Source organism: Accipiter gentilis, chromosome 28, assembly GCF_929443795.1.
Source record: "Accipiter gentilis chromosome 28, bAccGen1.1, whole genome shotgun sequence".
Classification (NCBI taxonomy): Eukaryota; Metazoa; Chordata; class Aves; order Accipitriformes; family Accipitridae; genus Astur; species Astur gentilis.
This window is the reverse complement of record NC_064907.1, coordinates 2,416,857-2,429,665: the sequence shown is the minus strand read 5'-3', so window position 1 is coordinate 2,429,665 and position 12,809 is coordinate 2,416,857. Positions and strand designations below refer to the sequence as shown.

At 35.9% G+C, this 12,809-nt stretch overlaps 1 protein-coding gene across 5 annotated transcripts in view; it reads right to left on the bottom strand.

Moving 5' to 3' along the window:
- Window positions 1-29: 29 nt before the first annotated feature.
- The window catches only part of STRN (striatin), a 64,365-nt gene continuing 51,585 nt past the window's right edge, over window positions 30-12,809 (bottom strand). For 3 of the 5 annotated variants that reach the window (XM_049830756.1, XM_049830760.1, XM_049830758.1), the window contains 8 exons: window positions 11,428-11,603; window positions 10,383-10,430; window positions 9,524-9,645; window positions 8,528-8,695; window positions 6,212-6,352; window positions 3,732-3,839; window positions 2,331-2,417; window positions 30-2,244 (listed from right to left, as the gene is read on the bottom strand). In XM_049830756.1, the coding sequence (XP_049686713.1) occupies window positions 2,075-2,244; window positions 2,331-2,417; window positions 3,732-3,839; window positions 6,212-6,352; window positions 8,528-8,695; window positions 9,524-9,645; window positions 10,383-10,430; window positions 11,428-11,603 (1,020 nt within the window). In that variant the 3' untranslated portion in view covers window positions 30-2,074. The remainder of the gene's footprint in view (window positions 2,245-2,330; window positions 2,418-3,731; window positions 3,840-6,211; window positions 6,353-8,527; window positions 8,696-9,523; window positions 9,646-10,382; window positions 10,431-11,427; window positions 11,604-12,809) is intronic. The other 2 variants (XM_049830757.1, XM_049830759.1) reach the window with 2 other exon arrangements.

Sequence of the window (12,809 nt, the reverse complement as noted above, 5' to 3'; positions counted from 1 at the left end):
CTAAAACATTAAAATGCACCCATGGAGTCTTCCCTTACCAGACACATTTAATACATGTTTACAATATATATACACATATATAATATACATAACTTTTAGAATTTTTCAAATAAATCTTTGTAATTTCCTCTTCAAAAAGAAATAAAATAATGACACTGAAAGAAATATGAGTCAAGTACACAGAACTCTCACAAAGTTGAATGCTCAGTTTTGCAGCCAAGTTTCCCCCTTTCCATCATAACCAAAACACTTTATAAAAACTAAATAATCTGAATTACTATTGTAGTCATCTGTTTCATGGTAAAAGTTCTAATCTTATCTATGGAAATATATTGCATATCAATATGATGAAGTGACATATCTGAATATTCTGAGCAATAAAAGGTATTCCAGGATATTTTAGCAGTAAATATAATGTGTTGCAGGCTCAAACAGCACAGGTCAACCTTTTATTCTAAATAATACAGTTGATTTAAACTCTGAGATCAGCTTCAAATGTGGTCCCATCCCCAAATGCCACTCTAAAAACAACACAGTCAAACCCTATATTGGTATCTTTCAATGATTCCTTTTTAAAAAGTGTCAGTTTAAAGGTAAAGATTTATTTATCAGTTTCCAGTCTTAACCTCAGGCTGGTATGTAGAAGAGTTGTGTTGGGTTCTTTCCTACTCTCATCAGCACCAGAAATCATCTCCAACAGAAATTCTGCTTTCTATTCCCATTAGAGGAAAACACCAACTTCAAGCTTATCAGCAGTAATAACTCTGATGATGACACACAACAGAAAAGAATCCACTCACCTCCCTCTTTAAGAAGGGATAAAAAGACTAAAAGATCAGATTAAAAGTTATTTGTTATTTATATCAACAGAGAAACTCTGATTTCATAAACAAAGCACGTCTGTTGAGTAATTAATTACAAGAAGCAGTCACTCTTCAGGTAACCTGATCAATGGCACGATATGCCCAGTGAAGTGGACAAGTTAAAAAGTTCCACAAATGGTGAAGCTGGAAAATACCTCTAGAAGTAGCAGAATCTCTCAAACTGATGGAACTTTGTATAGTTCCCACCTATTGCACTAGTAGGACTCATACACAGCATCACGTATAAGTTTAGTCTTCAACAGAAATATTTCACTGCTATCCTTAATGCCCAGAATGATACCCTTTTTAGCAGGAAAGCAAGAGGAGATAAATGTTTGATAGTAAAATTGTAGGACAGCTTCTTTGGAAAGGTTTGTGATAATTTCTTGTGCCAGATCTCCAAGAATAAACAGCATTATAAATCTGAATAAGTTAAATCTGCTACTACAGTATATACAGACTGCTTCAGTCTGTTGTTAATTGGGACTAGACTAAAGGCTCAGCTTCTAGCCACGCGCTAATACAGTCTTTAAAAAATTATATAATTTTTTTTGCAAACTAAATATTTAGTGTATAACACAGAAGATGTAACAAAAACTTTACTGCATTTTAATTTATGTTAGTAATTTGCTTTCTTTTAATTGCATTTATCTTAGGCTAGCAGCCAGGTGGCCGAGATTAACTATCCACTACTACTCTCTGAACAAGATTTAGTTTATTAATACCAAAGGAATGACAAAGTACCTCTCACATGACACAGTAATGAGCATGTGAACTGACACTTTTTCCAGGTGATTTAATTTTAAGTACACTAAGATTCCTCAATAAAAAGCATCCTAGGAAGTTTCCCTCCTTTCCTACTCCCTGATGCAATTAGACCCCTTCTTTCCAGTACTCTGTTTTATTAATAGAGAATACATAGACCTAATTTCACCCAAGGCCTGCCTGGACGAAAATTCACACCCTCTGAAATAAAAGCATTTCTTTTGTTTTTTAACTATTTGAAACTGAGAGTTTCCAAGCTCTCAGCACCAGCTGAGCTCACAGAAACCAGAACAAACGTCAATTTAGAAAACACCACCCTGCAAAACTAAACACTTACAAACATTCTCTGAATTACAGGGCAGGATAAGAAGACTTATGCCCTCCTCTCCTCTTTTGTGCAGCTGGTTAAATATATACAAAGCTAGAGTTGAAAGGGAAGCACTCTGTCATACAAATACTTTAGCCAGGGCATCTGCTCCTGCACTGGCAATATAGCATTTGGAGGGGTGGAATGCCACATCATGAATGGACTCATCAAATTTCTTGCGATGAGCAGTAAATTCTTGGATGCAGGTCTTGCTTTCAAGATTCCACAAGCGAATTGAACAGTCATGACCTAAATAAAGAGAAAACAGTTGTCTTTATAATTCTCATGTCTGCCACCATTATGAGAAAAAGAAAATGAAATTTGAATGTACTTACTGCCAGACATCAAATACAAGCCATTGGGATCAACAGCTAAACTTGTAACTGCATCTAAGTGAGCTACCATGGAGTGGATCAATTTTCCTTTGAAAGAAAAAATTTATTTACATTATTTTCTGCAATTTACTTTGTTATCTGTATTCACTGCTTAAACCCTACTGCAGTTCATATTATAAATACAAGATCTTGTCCCCGTGATTGAATCATTAAAATTTTGCAAGAAGTAATTCTTTTAATGTTTATAGTCTCAGGAGAGCCACAGTACCACTATCACCAACTTTGTTAGACCTTTGTTTTATGTCTGCAAAACCACCGAGAAGCTGCAATCACTGTGCATTTTAAGTATCTGCCCATTAAGTGAATTAAGCAAGTTCAGGAGTAAGATCTTGACTGGGAAGGAGGGCAGGGGCTGAGTATACTAATAAGCAATAAATATAAACTACATAAGAATATGGGATAATTTTAGTCATCTCAGAATTAATGTTCTATTACAGCTTATTATAATTACAATAATGATTTAATGTTAAAAAGAAGAAATCACGGGTCAAATGTGGGGTTTTTTGTTGCAGAAAATAATAAACCAGGGGAAAAAAAATGCATGGCCGTTTCCTCTCCTATTTATTACAGAACTACATCATCAAACAAATCAGCTATTTTCAGCTTTTTCTTCAGCTTCCATTAGGTCCTTTCACTTCTTGTTATTTAATATACATCTGGAGAGTAGAAACCTTAAAATAACAAAAGTATTGAAAGACGTCAATTTAACTTTTAAGTCAGTGTGACCTGGAAGCAGAGAAGTCACAAACTGAAGATTATCAAGATCCACAGTCAGAATACCAGATTAATACTACCATTCCTATCAAAAAGTCCTTTAAAACCTAAAAGGTTTATAATTACACATCTCAGTGCAATTCTCAAAAAGTATAAGCTGTCCAGCTCTTTCTGCAGAAGTCAGAGATCTAGAGAAATACAGTGGATCAAATTGAGAACGATGCCTAGAAGGGAACTTCTACCTCCAAGCCATCAGGCAGAGGTCTTGGTAGCACTAAAGGAGTGCCAGAGCTTCCTGCCCTCAGATCAAAATAACACAGACAACATCACAGAAGAAACATGAACATAAGCACATGAAGATTTTGAAAAAGCTTCTTTTTATGTGAAATATTGATAACTCCCATACATAAGGAATTTTAAAAGAATGGATAGAAGATGATGCAGGTTCCTTTTAAGTGGGCTGGCAATCTTTGGGCTCTACTGGTGATGAGAGATTTCTGTTTCAGAGGATATCCAATTCTTGACACCCCTCAGCATTTATGTGAATAATATTAATCATAATAAAATTCCATTTATGTTTTATGTTATACAACGGCTATGACTAGGACCTGCTGAAAAGATGCATACCTGTATTGTTGTCGTAGAATTTGATGTGTCTGTCTTCATGAGCAGTGATACTAATTGGAAGAGTTGGATGGCTGATGACTCTGTTTATCTGACAGGAGGAACTGACTGCTAAGAAAAAACCCACACATATCAATACATGTAAATTGCTAAGTTCTTTGAAATACTGCTACTAAGAAATAAATATGCAATCAATCTTATTTGCAAAGTAATTTTTTCCTTTATATAATGGAAATTCTCAGCCAGCATCTTATGTGGTTTAATCTAAAATACTTTCCAAATTACACACACACAGAGGCATATATAAACCATATGTATGAGTGTAAATACGAACAAATAAGGTTCAACTTTTGGCCATGATTTTAGATGGGTGCATCAGCCAAGAACGTGAAGCCAAAAAGTGAGTGAAAATACCTTTTCTCACTTCCCCACCTCCACACTCCTCTTCTTGTAAAGCCAAACTTTTTTCATAACATACAGACAGTACGGGAAAATTAACGCCACAGGCAGCATGTTTCCAAGCAAACAAGATCCCATGCCCTCACCCTCACAGAGCAAAACCCACCTACTACTATTTGATATACATGGATTAAAATTCTTATTGAAGAAAAGGATGTTAGACTATTCACAGGAGAGCCACCTTCCTAGCCTTCAAGAATCTTGACATATCATATATATACACATACACGCCACTCCCCGCCCGCCCCTCCCGCCCCCCCCAATAAAGTATAGGACTTTTTTGACTAGAAATCTAGGCATTGCTCTGATGCACAGCCTATTGCAAGTGTGGGCTTAAGAGGCATAATTACCACAAAAACACAAATAGCCACTTCACAGAACAGCAAAATACACTTATCTTCTTTCATGTGGGAGTTGACTGTATTTAGTTAAACTGCCGCCAAAGAACACTCACATCATCTAATCAAAATTCTTACTAAAATAAACAAAATAGAGTACTAGTATAGGACCACTTGCTACTAAGGTGGTAAAGACATCAATTTACATCTTTCTATAAAAATCTGAACTGTCAAGTAGTGTCAGCATCCACAGGACACTTCAAAATTATGGAAGTGCAAATTAAGGAAAAAACACATTCATATTAATAAACCCCCCTAAAATTACTAAAAGCACATGAGACTGCATCACAGCCAGCTATCCTCACAGTTTTAAAATGGCAAGTAGAGTGAAGCTTATACTGAACAGCAGAGTCCCTAAGTGGTGGTGGTAGGTTATTTCAGGTGATTCTTGCCTACTTCTTGTAGAAATAATATTTTTTTTTTTAAATACATGTAAGCTTTATAGTACTGTTACATAACTAAATATACTAAACAGGGACTGCTGGTTGCCATACACAGTCTCGTTTTCTTAAAGGAATATTACTGAATTACAGAAAGGAGGAGGTGATGAAAAAAATAGAAGAAAAAAAAAAGAGAGAAGAAAGGTAACTTCCACAGAGTAGATATAACTGATTAAAGACTGTTTTTTCAGACAGGAATAAAAAAGGAAAGACTGTTTTTTCAGACAGGGTTAAAAAAGGAAATCCTGCACAGTAAGGAATAATATAAAGAAGGGAAATGGTACTTTCCATTCCCTCTTATAAAATGACAGAGTAATTTAACTATTTTAAAACAGACAAGCAAAGCCAACAGGAAGGGCTTACTCCCTTTTAAAAATATAATTAAATGGTAGAATTCAGTTACAAAACTTTCAGGGGAAAAATTATCAAATTTTTTAAAAAGACTGAAGTTTATATTATTAACAGGCTACCATTTTAGCCTGAATATGGAACTTCATGCTTCAGCTCATTCCTGTCTCTTTTCTAATGCCAGGGTAAAATAATTTACTGATAGCAGGCTCCTTACATTTTCCTCTAAAACTTCTGATATTGGACACTGCCATGATCCAAGGCATTATATTGGACCTTATGAATACTCTTCCACTGGAGCTTTGCTTTTCTTCTACAGTGAAAACTTCAACTAAAGCCCAACTGCAAATGAACCAAGAGTATACATAAAACTTAGAAAAGGGAAGAAAATAAAATAGGAAAAAAGAATCCACAAACACAAACTCCCAAATTTTAATAAATTCAACTTTAGATTTTCCTGATATTACCTCTATCTTGCAATTTTGACTATGGAGAGAATGGAAATCTTGAAGCTGCAAAGATCATGAGGCTGTATAGAAGAAACCTGTGCTTTTCCTTGTGCTACTGTTCCTTGAAGAGGAACTCAGATAGTGTGGGCTTGTTTCTTCTACCTTCATTCAAAAGTACATGTACTCTTCTGCTACTGAAATACCCACAAGGTCTGCTGTAGTAGTAATAATTTACTCTTACATCTCAAAAACACAGCTTGTAACATAATTCATGTTATAATTTATCATGACACTGCCTAATTGGAAACACTGAAAAGACTATCACCAGTATTGATCTTAAACAAGCCTTTTTTTTTTTTTTTTTTTTTTTTTCTTTTCCAAATACATACTAGTATCCACACTGGACTCCAGGGTAAGAATTCGTTGCCGTGTCTCCATGTTAAAAATGCTAGTGTGTCCACTGTTAAATGATGCTACCATGAGGCTTGGGTCACTGCTCACAAGATCAACTGACGAAGGGATTCCCATTTCTAGAAAACAATGTAGAGAACATTTCCATAAGATTTAGTTGGTGTAACAAAAACCAAAAAACAAACGAAAAACCCAACCAGTAAGGACTTCAATATCATAAGGGCCATGATTATGAAAGGAAATGTTACATTTTAAAATCTACATTATACCGATCTAAATAGATTGCCCTGTATGATCACTATTTTAATCCTATTTTTGTTACACATATCAACATTCTTTACTAAGATGCTGCATCTGAAACTGCAGCTGGACAGAAATCTACTTTGAAATTAAGAAAGCAAAACACCCTGACCCCTTCTTTTTCTTCCTTTAAATCTCAAACAAACCTCCATTGCATCAAGTAAAAGGACATAAAATTGAAGTGGTAAAACCATCTACATGAGAGATGATTAATGTTATTATTAACCTGGGCAAATTCAGAGCTTAAAAAACTCCAGAGCTTTCCAGGTGCAGGTTTTATATGCTGACACTATCAGCATGGAGCACGGAAAGTTGCATAAATACTTTGTAAACTCATATTACAAGGCTTCGTCCATCCTGCCTATTATGGTATACATCTGAACTTCTTACACTGTAGCTACCTGAGCACTATAGGACAGAAGGCCAAATCAGCAGAGCTTGGGTATAGAAAATATCCCTTAAAATTTTTCTCTTAAAATGTCCTGTTCACCACCTGCTAAGTGAAAGAACACCAGCGGTTGCAACAGATGCCAGGAGGAAATGTGAAACACTGACTGTTAATCAACCTAATCCATGGATCCAGATAACGCAGGAATATCATCGCCTCTTTCTAAACCTAAGATTCATGGGAAAAACATCTTTTTTGGACATATGACCTCAAGAATGCTGGTCAGCAATGGTGGTACTTATCTAGAGGTACTCCAAAAAAGCCAAAAAGGATTGGTGTAAGAAGAAAGCATGTATTGTTTCTGAAGTGACCTTTTCTACCAGTGCCACACCTGCTTATTTGCAGCTTCCTGGTAAGCCTACAATCGTTAATCTAAAGAACTTAAATGATGACTGCTAGATATTTTAGAGAGTTTGTTCAAGGTTCTCAATAAGCCATAGGAAAACTCAGTTTCAAAGGAGGATCTTTGAATTTCACAACTGGGTTTCATTCCGGTTTGGAATATAAAAAACCCCAAGATTAACTCCTGTGAGGGAAGAATACTCCCCCTCCCCCCTTAATTTAACAATTAAAACCCAAACAAACAAAAATCAAAACAAAACAAACAAACAAAAAACCCAAACAAAAAGAAAACACTACCAGGAAGTTTTCAAAGTAGACAGGTAAGCAAGCTGGCAGCAAACCAGTTATGTTTTTCACAGAACCCTGCAGACCTTGGGAAACATAGTTCTGCAAGAACTAAAACACATGAAACATTTCTGTTTTGCTCAGTCTATATTAACTAACATGTAACGGCAGATCCGACCAGCTTTACACCGTAATTCAGTAAGTCTGTTCAGTTATGTCGAAGTTTATTTGGCCTCAAAGTTGTTCTGAAGAGCCAAGGAACTGTCTTGGTTCGTGGGTTGCCTTTAGGACCATCAGCTCTAAGAGAGTTTGGCAATGTCAACAGGCTCATTCTAGAGCACTTAGACAGCAACTTCAAGCAATTAGGCTCTAAACAGTAGGATTTTGATTTGTGCGTGACATTTCAGTAACTGGAGTTAGTTTTTGTGTAGCAGTGTTATTGCTATTTAGTTAATGCACAAACTCAGAAATTCAACTAGAATATGTATGTTAGAGGCACAAGGAACATAATCTGGAAGGTACAATGACACGGGCCTGAGACAAAGCACTGACTACTCCAAACCTCTGTTGGGGGAAGAAAGGGTTTCTTTATTCTGGACAAACCAAAAGCAAGGGCCTAATGGAAACTCAGTTTGAATCTGAACTACAGAGTTGACACATTATACTCCATGGTTCTAGTAACATCAGCAGATCATCTGCAGCAGTTGGCTTTTAGATGCAAGTGACTGTCCCCCTGTGTGTAGGTATCTATTCAGCTGGCGTCAAAGGAGAAGGGATCCAAAATTTACTCTTCCCAAAAACATTCATAACAATATAAAATCCAGCAAATCAAACAAGATAGATTTCTATTCAGTAGCCAAAATTATGGCAATCTGAATAGTGATGCTCATGCACTTTAAGGTAGGGCAATTTTCTGTACCTTGATTATCATTAAATATATTGAGAGCTGGAGCAATTTCTGTAGCTTTCCATAGACGTATAGTACCGTCTGCTGAACAGGATAGCAAACGCTGGTGTGCTCCACTGTAAACCAGACCCCACACTGCATCTGTATGGCCTACAAAAGCACCTCTTAGAACAGAAGGATCTGCAAACAAAACACAAGAAAACACATTTCAAAACAAAATTTGAATTAAGTCAATAGTTGCATCTTGGTCTGTGTTTATGGACCAACCTTAAAAAGCCAGTCCATAAAACAACCAAGATCAATCAGGTCATAGCAATACAGAAGTCTCAATTATTCTTGTATGAAGATGCTTGAATTTCATCAGCACATGTGGCATTCAGTTATGCAGTTTACAACTAATGGAACAAAACAATTTCTCAGCAGAAGGGGCAGTATCAAAGTTTGAAAAACACACTTTGATTTTAAAATTCACTCTCAAAAAAACCATTAATGGAACATCAGTCCCTTTTCCCAAAAGCCAGCTTTGAGGCCAACCGCATCTGAAGCTATGAGAAGTGAAAAATGTTTTAGAACACAGACACAAGGCTGATGTCTGTTCAGATCTGGTAAATCTTACCAAACTGGGCCTTTTTAGCTGTTTGCAGGCAACATTAACAACTTTGGTCTCAGACTATACGACCTCTTTTTATCTCAGCTGCACAGAGATTTGTTGAAGAAAAGAACATTAAAATACATATTTGTTGTACTTGCCAAGTATCAGGTTTAATCCTGTACTTTTTCAACCTAGGTGTTTCTCAAAATTGTGATGAGATCAAGGCCTTTTTAAAGAAACTGACAAATTCTATCTTCTCATGAACCAGGATCAGTACTACTAAAAGTAATTGAAGCCATTCAATTTTCTCTTTTAAATTCTCAAAGAAGCATTACCTACAAATTTTACTATTTTAGCCACATAACATTAATGTCACTAAATATATCATTTCACTGGTGAGTGTGACAGTGACGTACCGTAAGAGTCATAGGGATCGATGTTTGGGTTGGTTGTATTCCAGCCATGGATGAGGCCATCTGCTCCCCCACTGTAACACTGTTCACCATTACTGCTCATCACTACACAGAGCACTGGTCCACTGGAAGAAGTCCCCCCACAAAGAAATGTTGACTATTAACATTTTCATTATGTAAAAAAAAAAAAAAAAAAAACAAAAAACAAAAAAAACACAACAAAAAAACACCAACAAAAAAAAAAAACCAACAAAAAAAATCAACAATCTTCACATTTCCCCGTTGGATACAATTCACTTGCTGCACGACTGCAATAAAAATTCTGCATAGTCAGACCATATGCTACAACACTTCCCACAAAAAAACCTCCACAGTATTTGGTACTGTAACTACAATCAGGACAATTTAATCATTATGCACATGAAAAGTAAAAAGTGTCATGCTTTTAAACTATAGGCTTTGTTATTTTGCATAAACAGCTTTTTTCCCTTTTTTAAAGATCTAAGGCTCTTTCATGAAATCAGTTCAGTAGATTTAAATTCACTGCAAGCAGCTTCATTTTACAGATGCACATATCTGACAGAGGCAAAAGCTGCAATGATGAACAGAACACCTAATCGAACATGAACTATATAATTTGTAGGTTTTTCTTTTTAAAACTGTGGTGTACCTAGCTCCAGACATAAATAATTATGCAGAAAGGAGATGAACATATGCAGATACTTTAAATAGCATGGGAACTAAAAGCATCACAAGCAATCACTTTCTGACAAGGTGGAAATTACTTTTTAAAAAGATTCTGCGTCTGTTTAAAAATCACCTATTTCTCAAAATATGACAGTGTTTCTGAGGAAATACTCACTTATGTGCTCTGAAGGTATATATTGGCTCTACATCAAGAGAAGCACTCCTAAATGAAGTACAAGAAAATGTTAGCATGTATATGATCTTACAAAATGCTTTACCATAATGTGCCAGAATTGCTAAATTCTTAAAATCACTGCTACGTCTTTTGAAGTGTTTCCCCACAACTTCCTCTCCCAACATGATTTTTCATATGTCTAGGAATTCTTTGCATTCTTTCCAAATATGATAGGATTTGTTGGTTTGGTTTTTTTGTTTAAAGACCTTCAAGGTAGAGAGGCCACAAACTCTCACACACCAGTCAAACCAGTAGGTAGATACTTCAATTGTAGGGAAGGAGTGGAGGGCCATCAGCATCACATGGAATATATAATTAAGTGTTCCAAATCCCTACCCAGAGCAAAGGAGCTTATGACACCTTGGTTTTATATCAATGCTGTAGCACAGTTACAAGCCACTTCAACAACTGCTGCTCTGGACTTTACCAATCCAGTGCTCATTACAGACTGCAAGACCACCACATGCTTTGCCCAGTCCTCCTAAAAGGTATGATGTACTCCCTTACTATGTTAGCCCCACTATGAATTTGCTCTAATTTCTGCAAATCCCCAACAACATGCAAAAGACAGTGTACAAAGGAACCTAGCAACATCTCAAAGTTTAAAGCTATACACATCTATATGCATATATGTGTACACGTATATATAAAAATGCATTTTTATACAATTATATACACATGAAAGCACACTAACAGGCCACACTCAAATATTTTCACTAGTAAATTAATTTGCCATGTTATCTACACAGAAAATACAAAAAAGTGAATGGTTTTCATTTTCACAAACAAAACACATTCACAAACACACATGGATTTCTTCTGGCACTCTTTAGAAATCTCCATTCTTCTCTAAGAGCTTGTTTTCCTACTCTTGAGTTCAAGGAAAAATTTCCATTAACAACAAAGGCCATGCAGTGAAGTGGCATCTACAATTTTTTTTTTTTCCCCATGAATGAAAATGTTTTTTGAAACAAAACAATCTTACTTTTTTGCTGGGGCTGTTTTTTGTAAATTCCACATTTTTAATGTATGGTCTTCTGAAGCTGTTATTAAGACTGGTTCAACTGGATGAAAAGCAAGACCTCTTATTCCATCAAAGTGACTTCTTAATGTGAATTTGGGGTTCCAAGTCTTTCTCAATGCATCCTTATTGTTTGCTATCTAATAAAAAAAAAAAAAAAAAAGGCGCCAAACTTGTAAGTATTCTGGAAGGCACAAGGAAAGGAAGAAATCAGAAATTTAGTTTGGCATTTTCAGAAGATGTCAAATTACCTCACCCACTTCTCATAGCAAGCTGCTCTTGAGCAAAAGTCCCTTTAACACTGATCAGACAATTCAAAATGAGAACAAAGGCAGATGTATTCCACAAAGGCAACCAGTAATGTTGCATCCACAGTAATATATTGTGTGCAAATCTGAAATACTCCATGTGTCTGTCAAGTTATACAATGTAAAAACTGAAAAGTACCTTTTTGACTGATACTGCTGTGAACTTAGTTTGGTATTTGAAATTTGATCTATACCTACTGGCTCACTCATTAACATGGCCTGACTCAACCAAGCTGTGGTCCCTGAATATCCGAAGTACCACTGACAGGGCATCTCTGAAGTAAAGATCTAAGAGAAATAGAGAAGTGTCTAGCAGCACAGAAAGGAACACAACCTAACTCACCTAAGGCAACACAAGCTCTGTAATAATGCAAGACAAGTAAAGCTTGCCAGAAAAAAACCCAAACCCACAAGGAACCCCCCAAAACTGGTGAGCAATAAGCTATCATATTTACAGACATAATTATGTGGCAATAAATGCATTTTAACAGATACAAACAGAAAGCCCTTAAAAAAAATAACAGTTACTTCAACATTGCTCTCTGAACAAATGTTGACATAAAATGCTAAACAGACTTTTATCACTCTGTCAGTCAACACTGCCATATTTAAATTTACCTTCCCATAATGACTGCTGATGGTGGTTATGGAAAACCAGGAAAACAAACAATTGTGACTCAAATATTGATTATTTCATTATGTTGAAAGCTACAGATAATTCCGAATGATTTAGTATCATTAACTGCAAAGAAGAGACAACTATTCTGAGCTACTTCAAGAACCTACATTTCATTCTGGAATGTGGGGTGAGGGAGGGGGGGAAGGTTTAACAACACAAGTGCTTTTTCTTAAGCTCTGTTACTTCTGGATTTAGTAATAAAAATATGCTCCAATTAACAGGTTCTACAGATTTTACACAATAAGAAAGGAGTTGTAACAAACAGCACGTTTAGTTTCATCATACTTCTTAGTAATTATGTACTGTCTTGCTCAGGAAGACAAGTCAGGTTTTTTGCCAGTGTACTGAGCTGAGTTGGC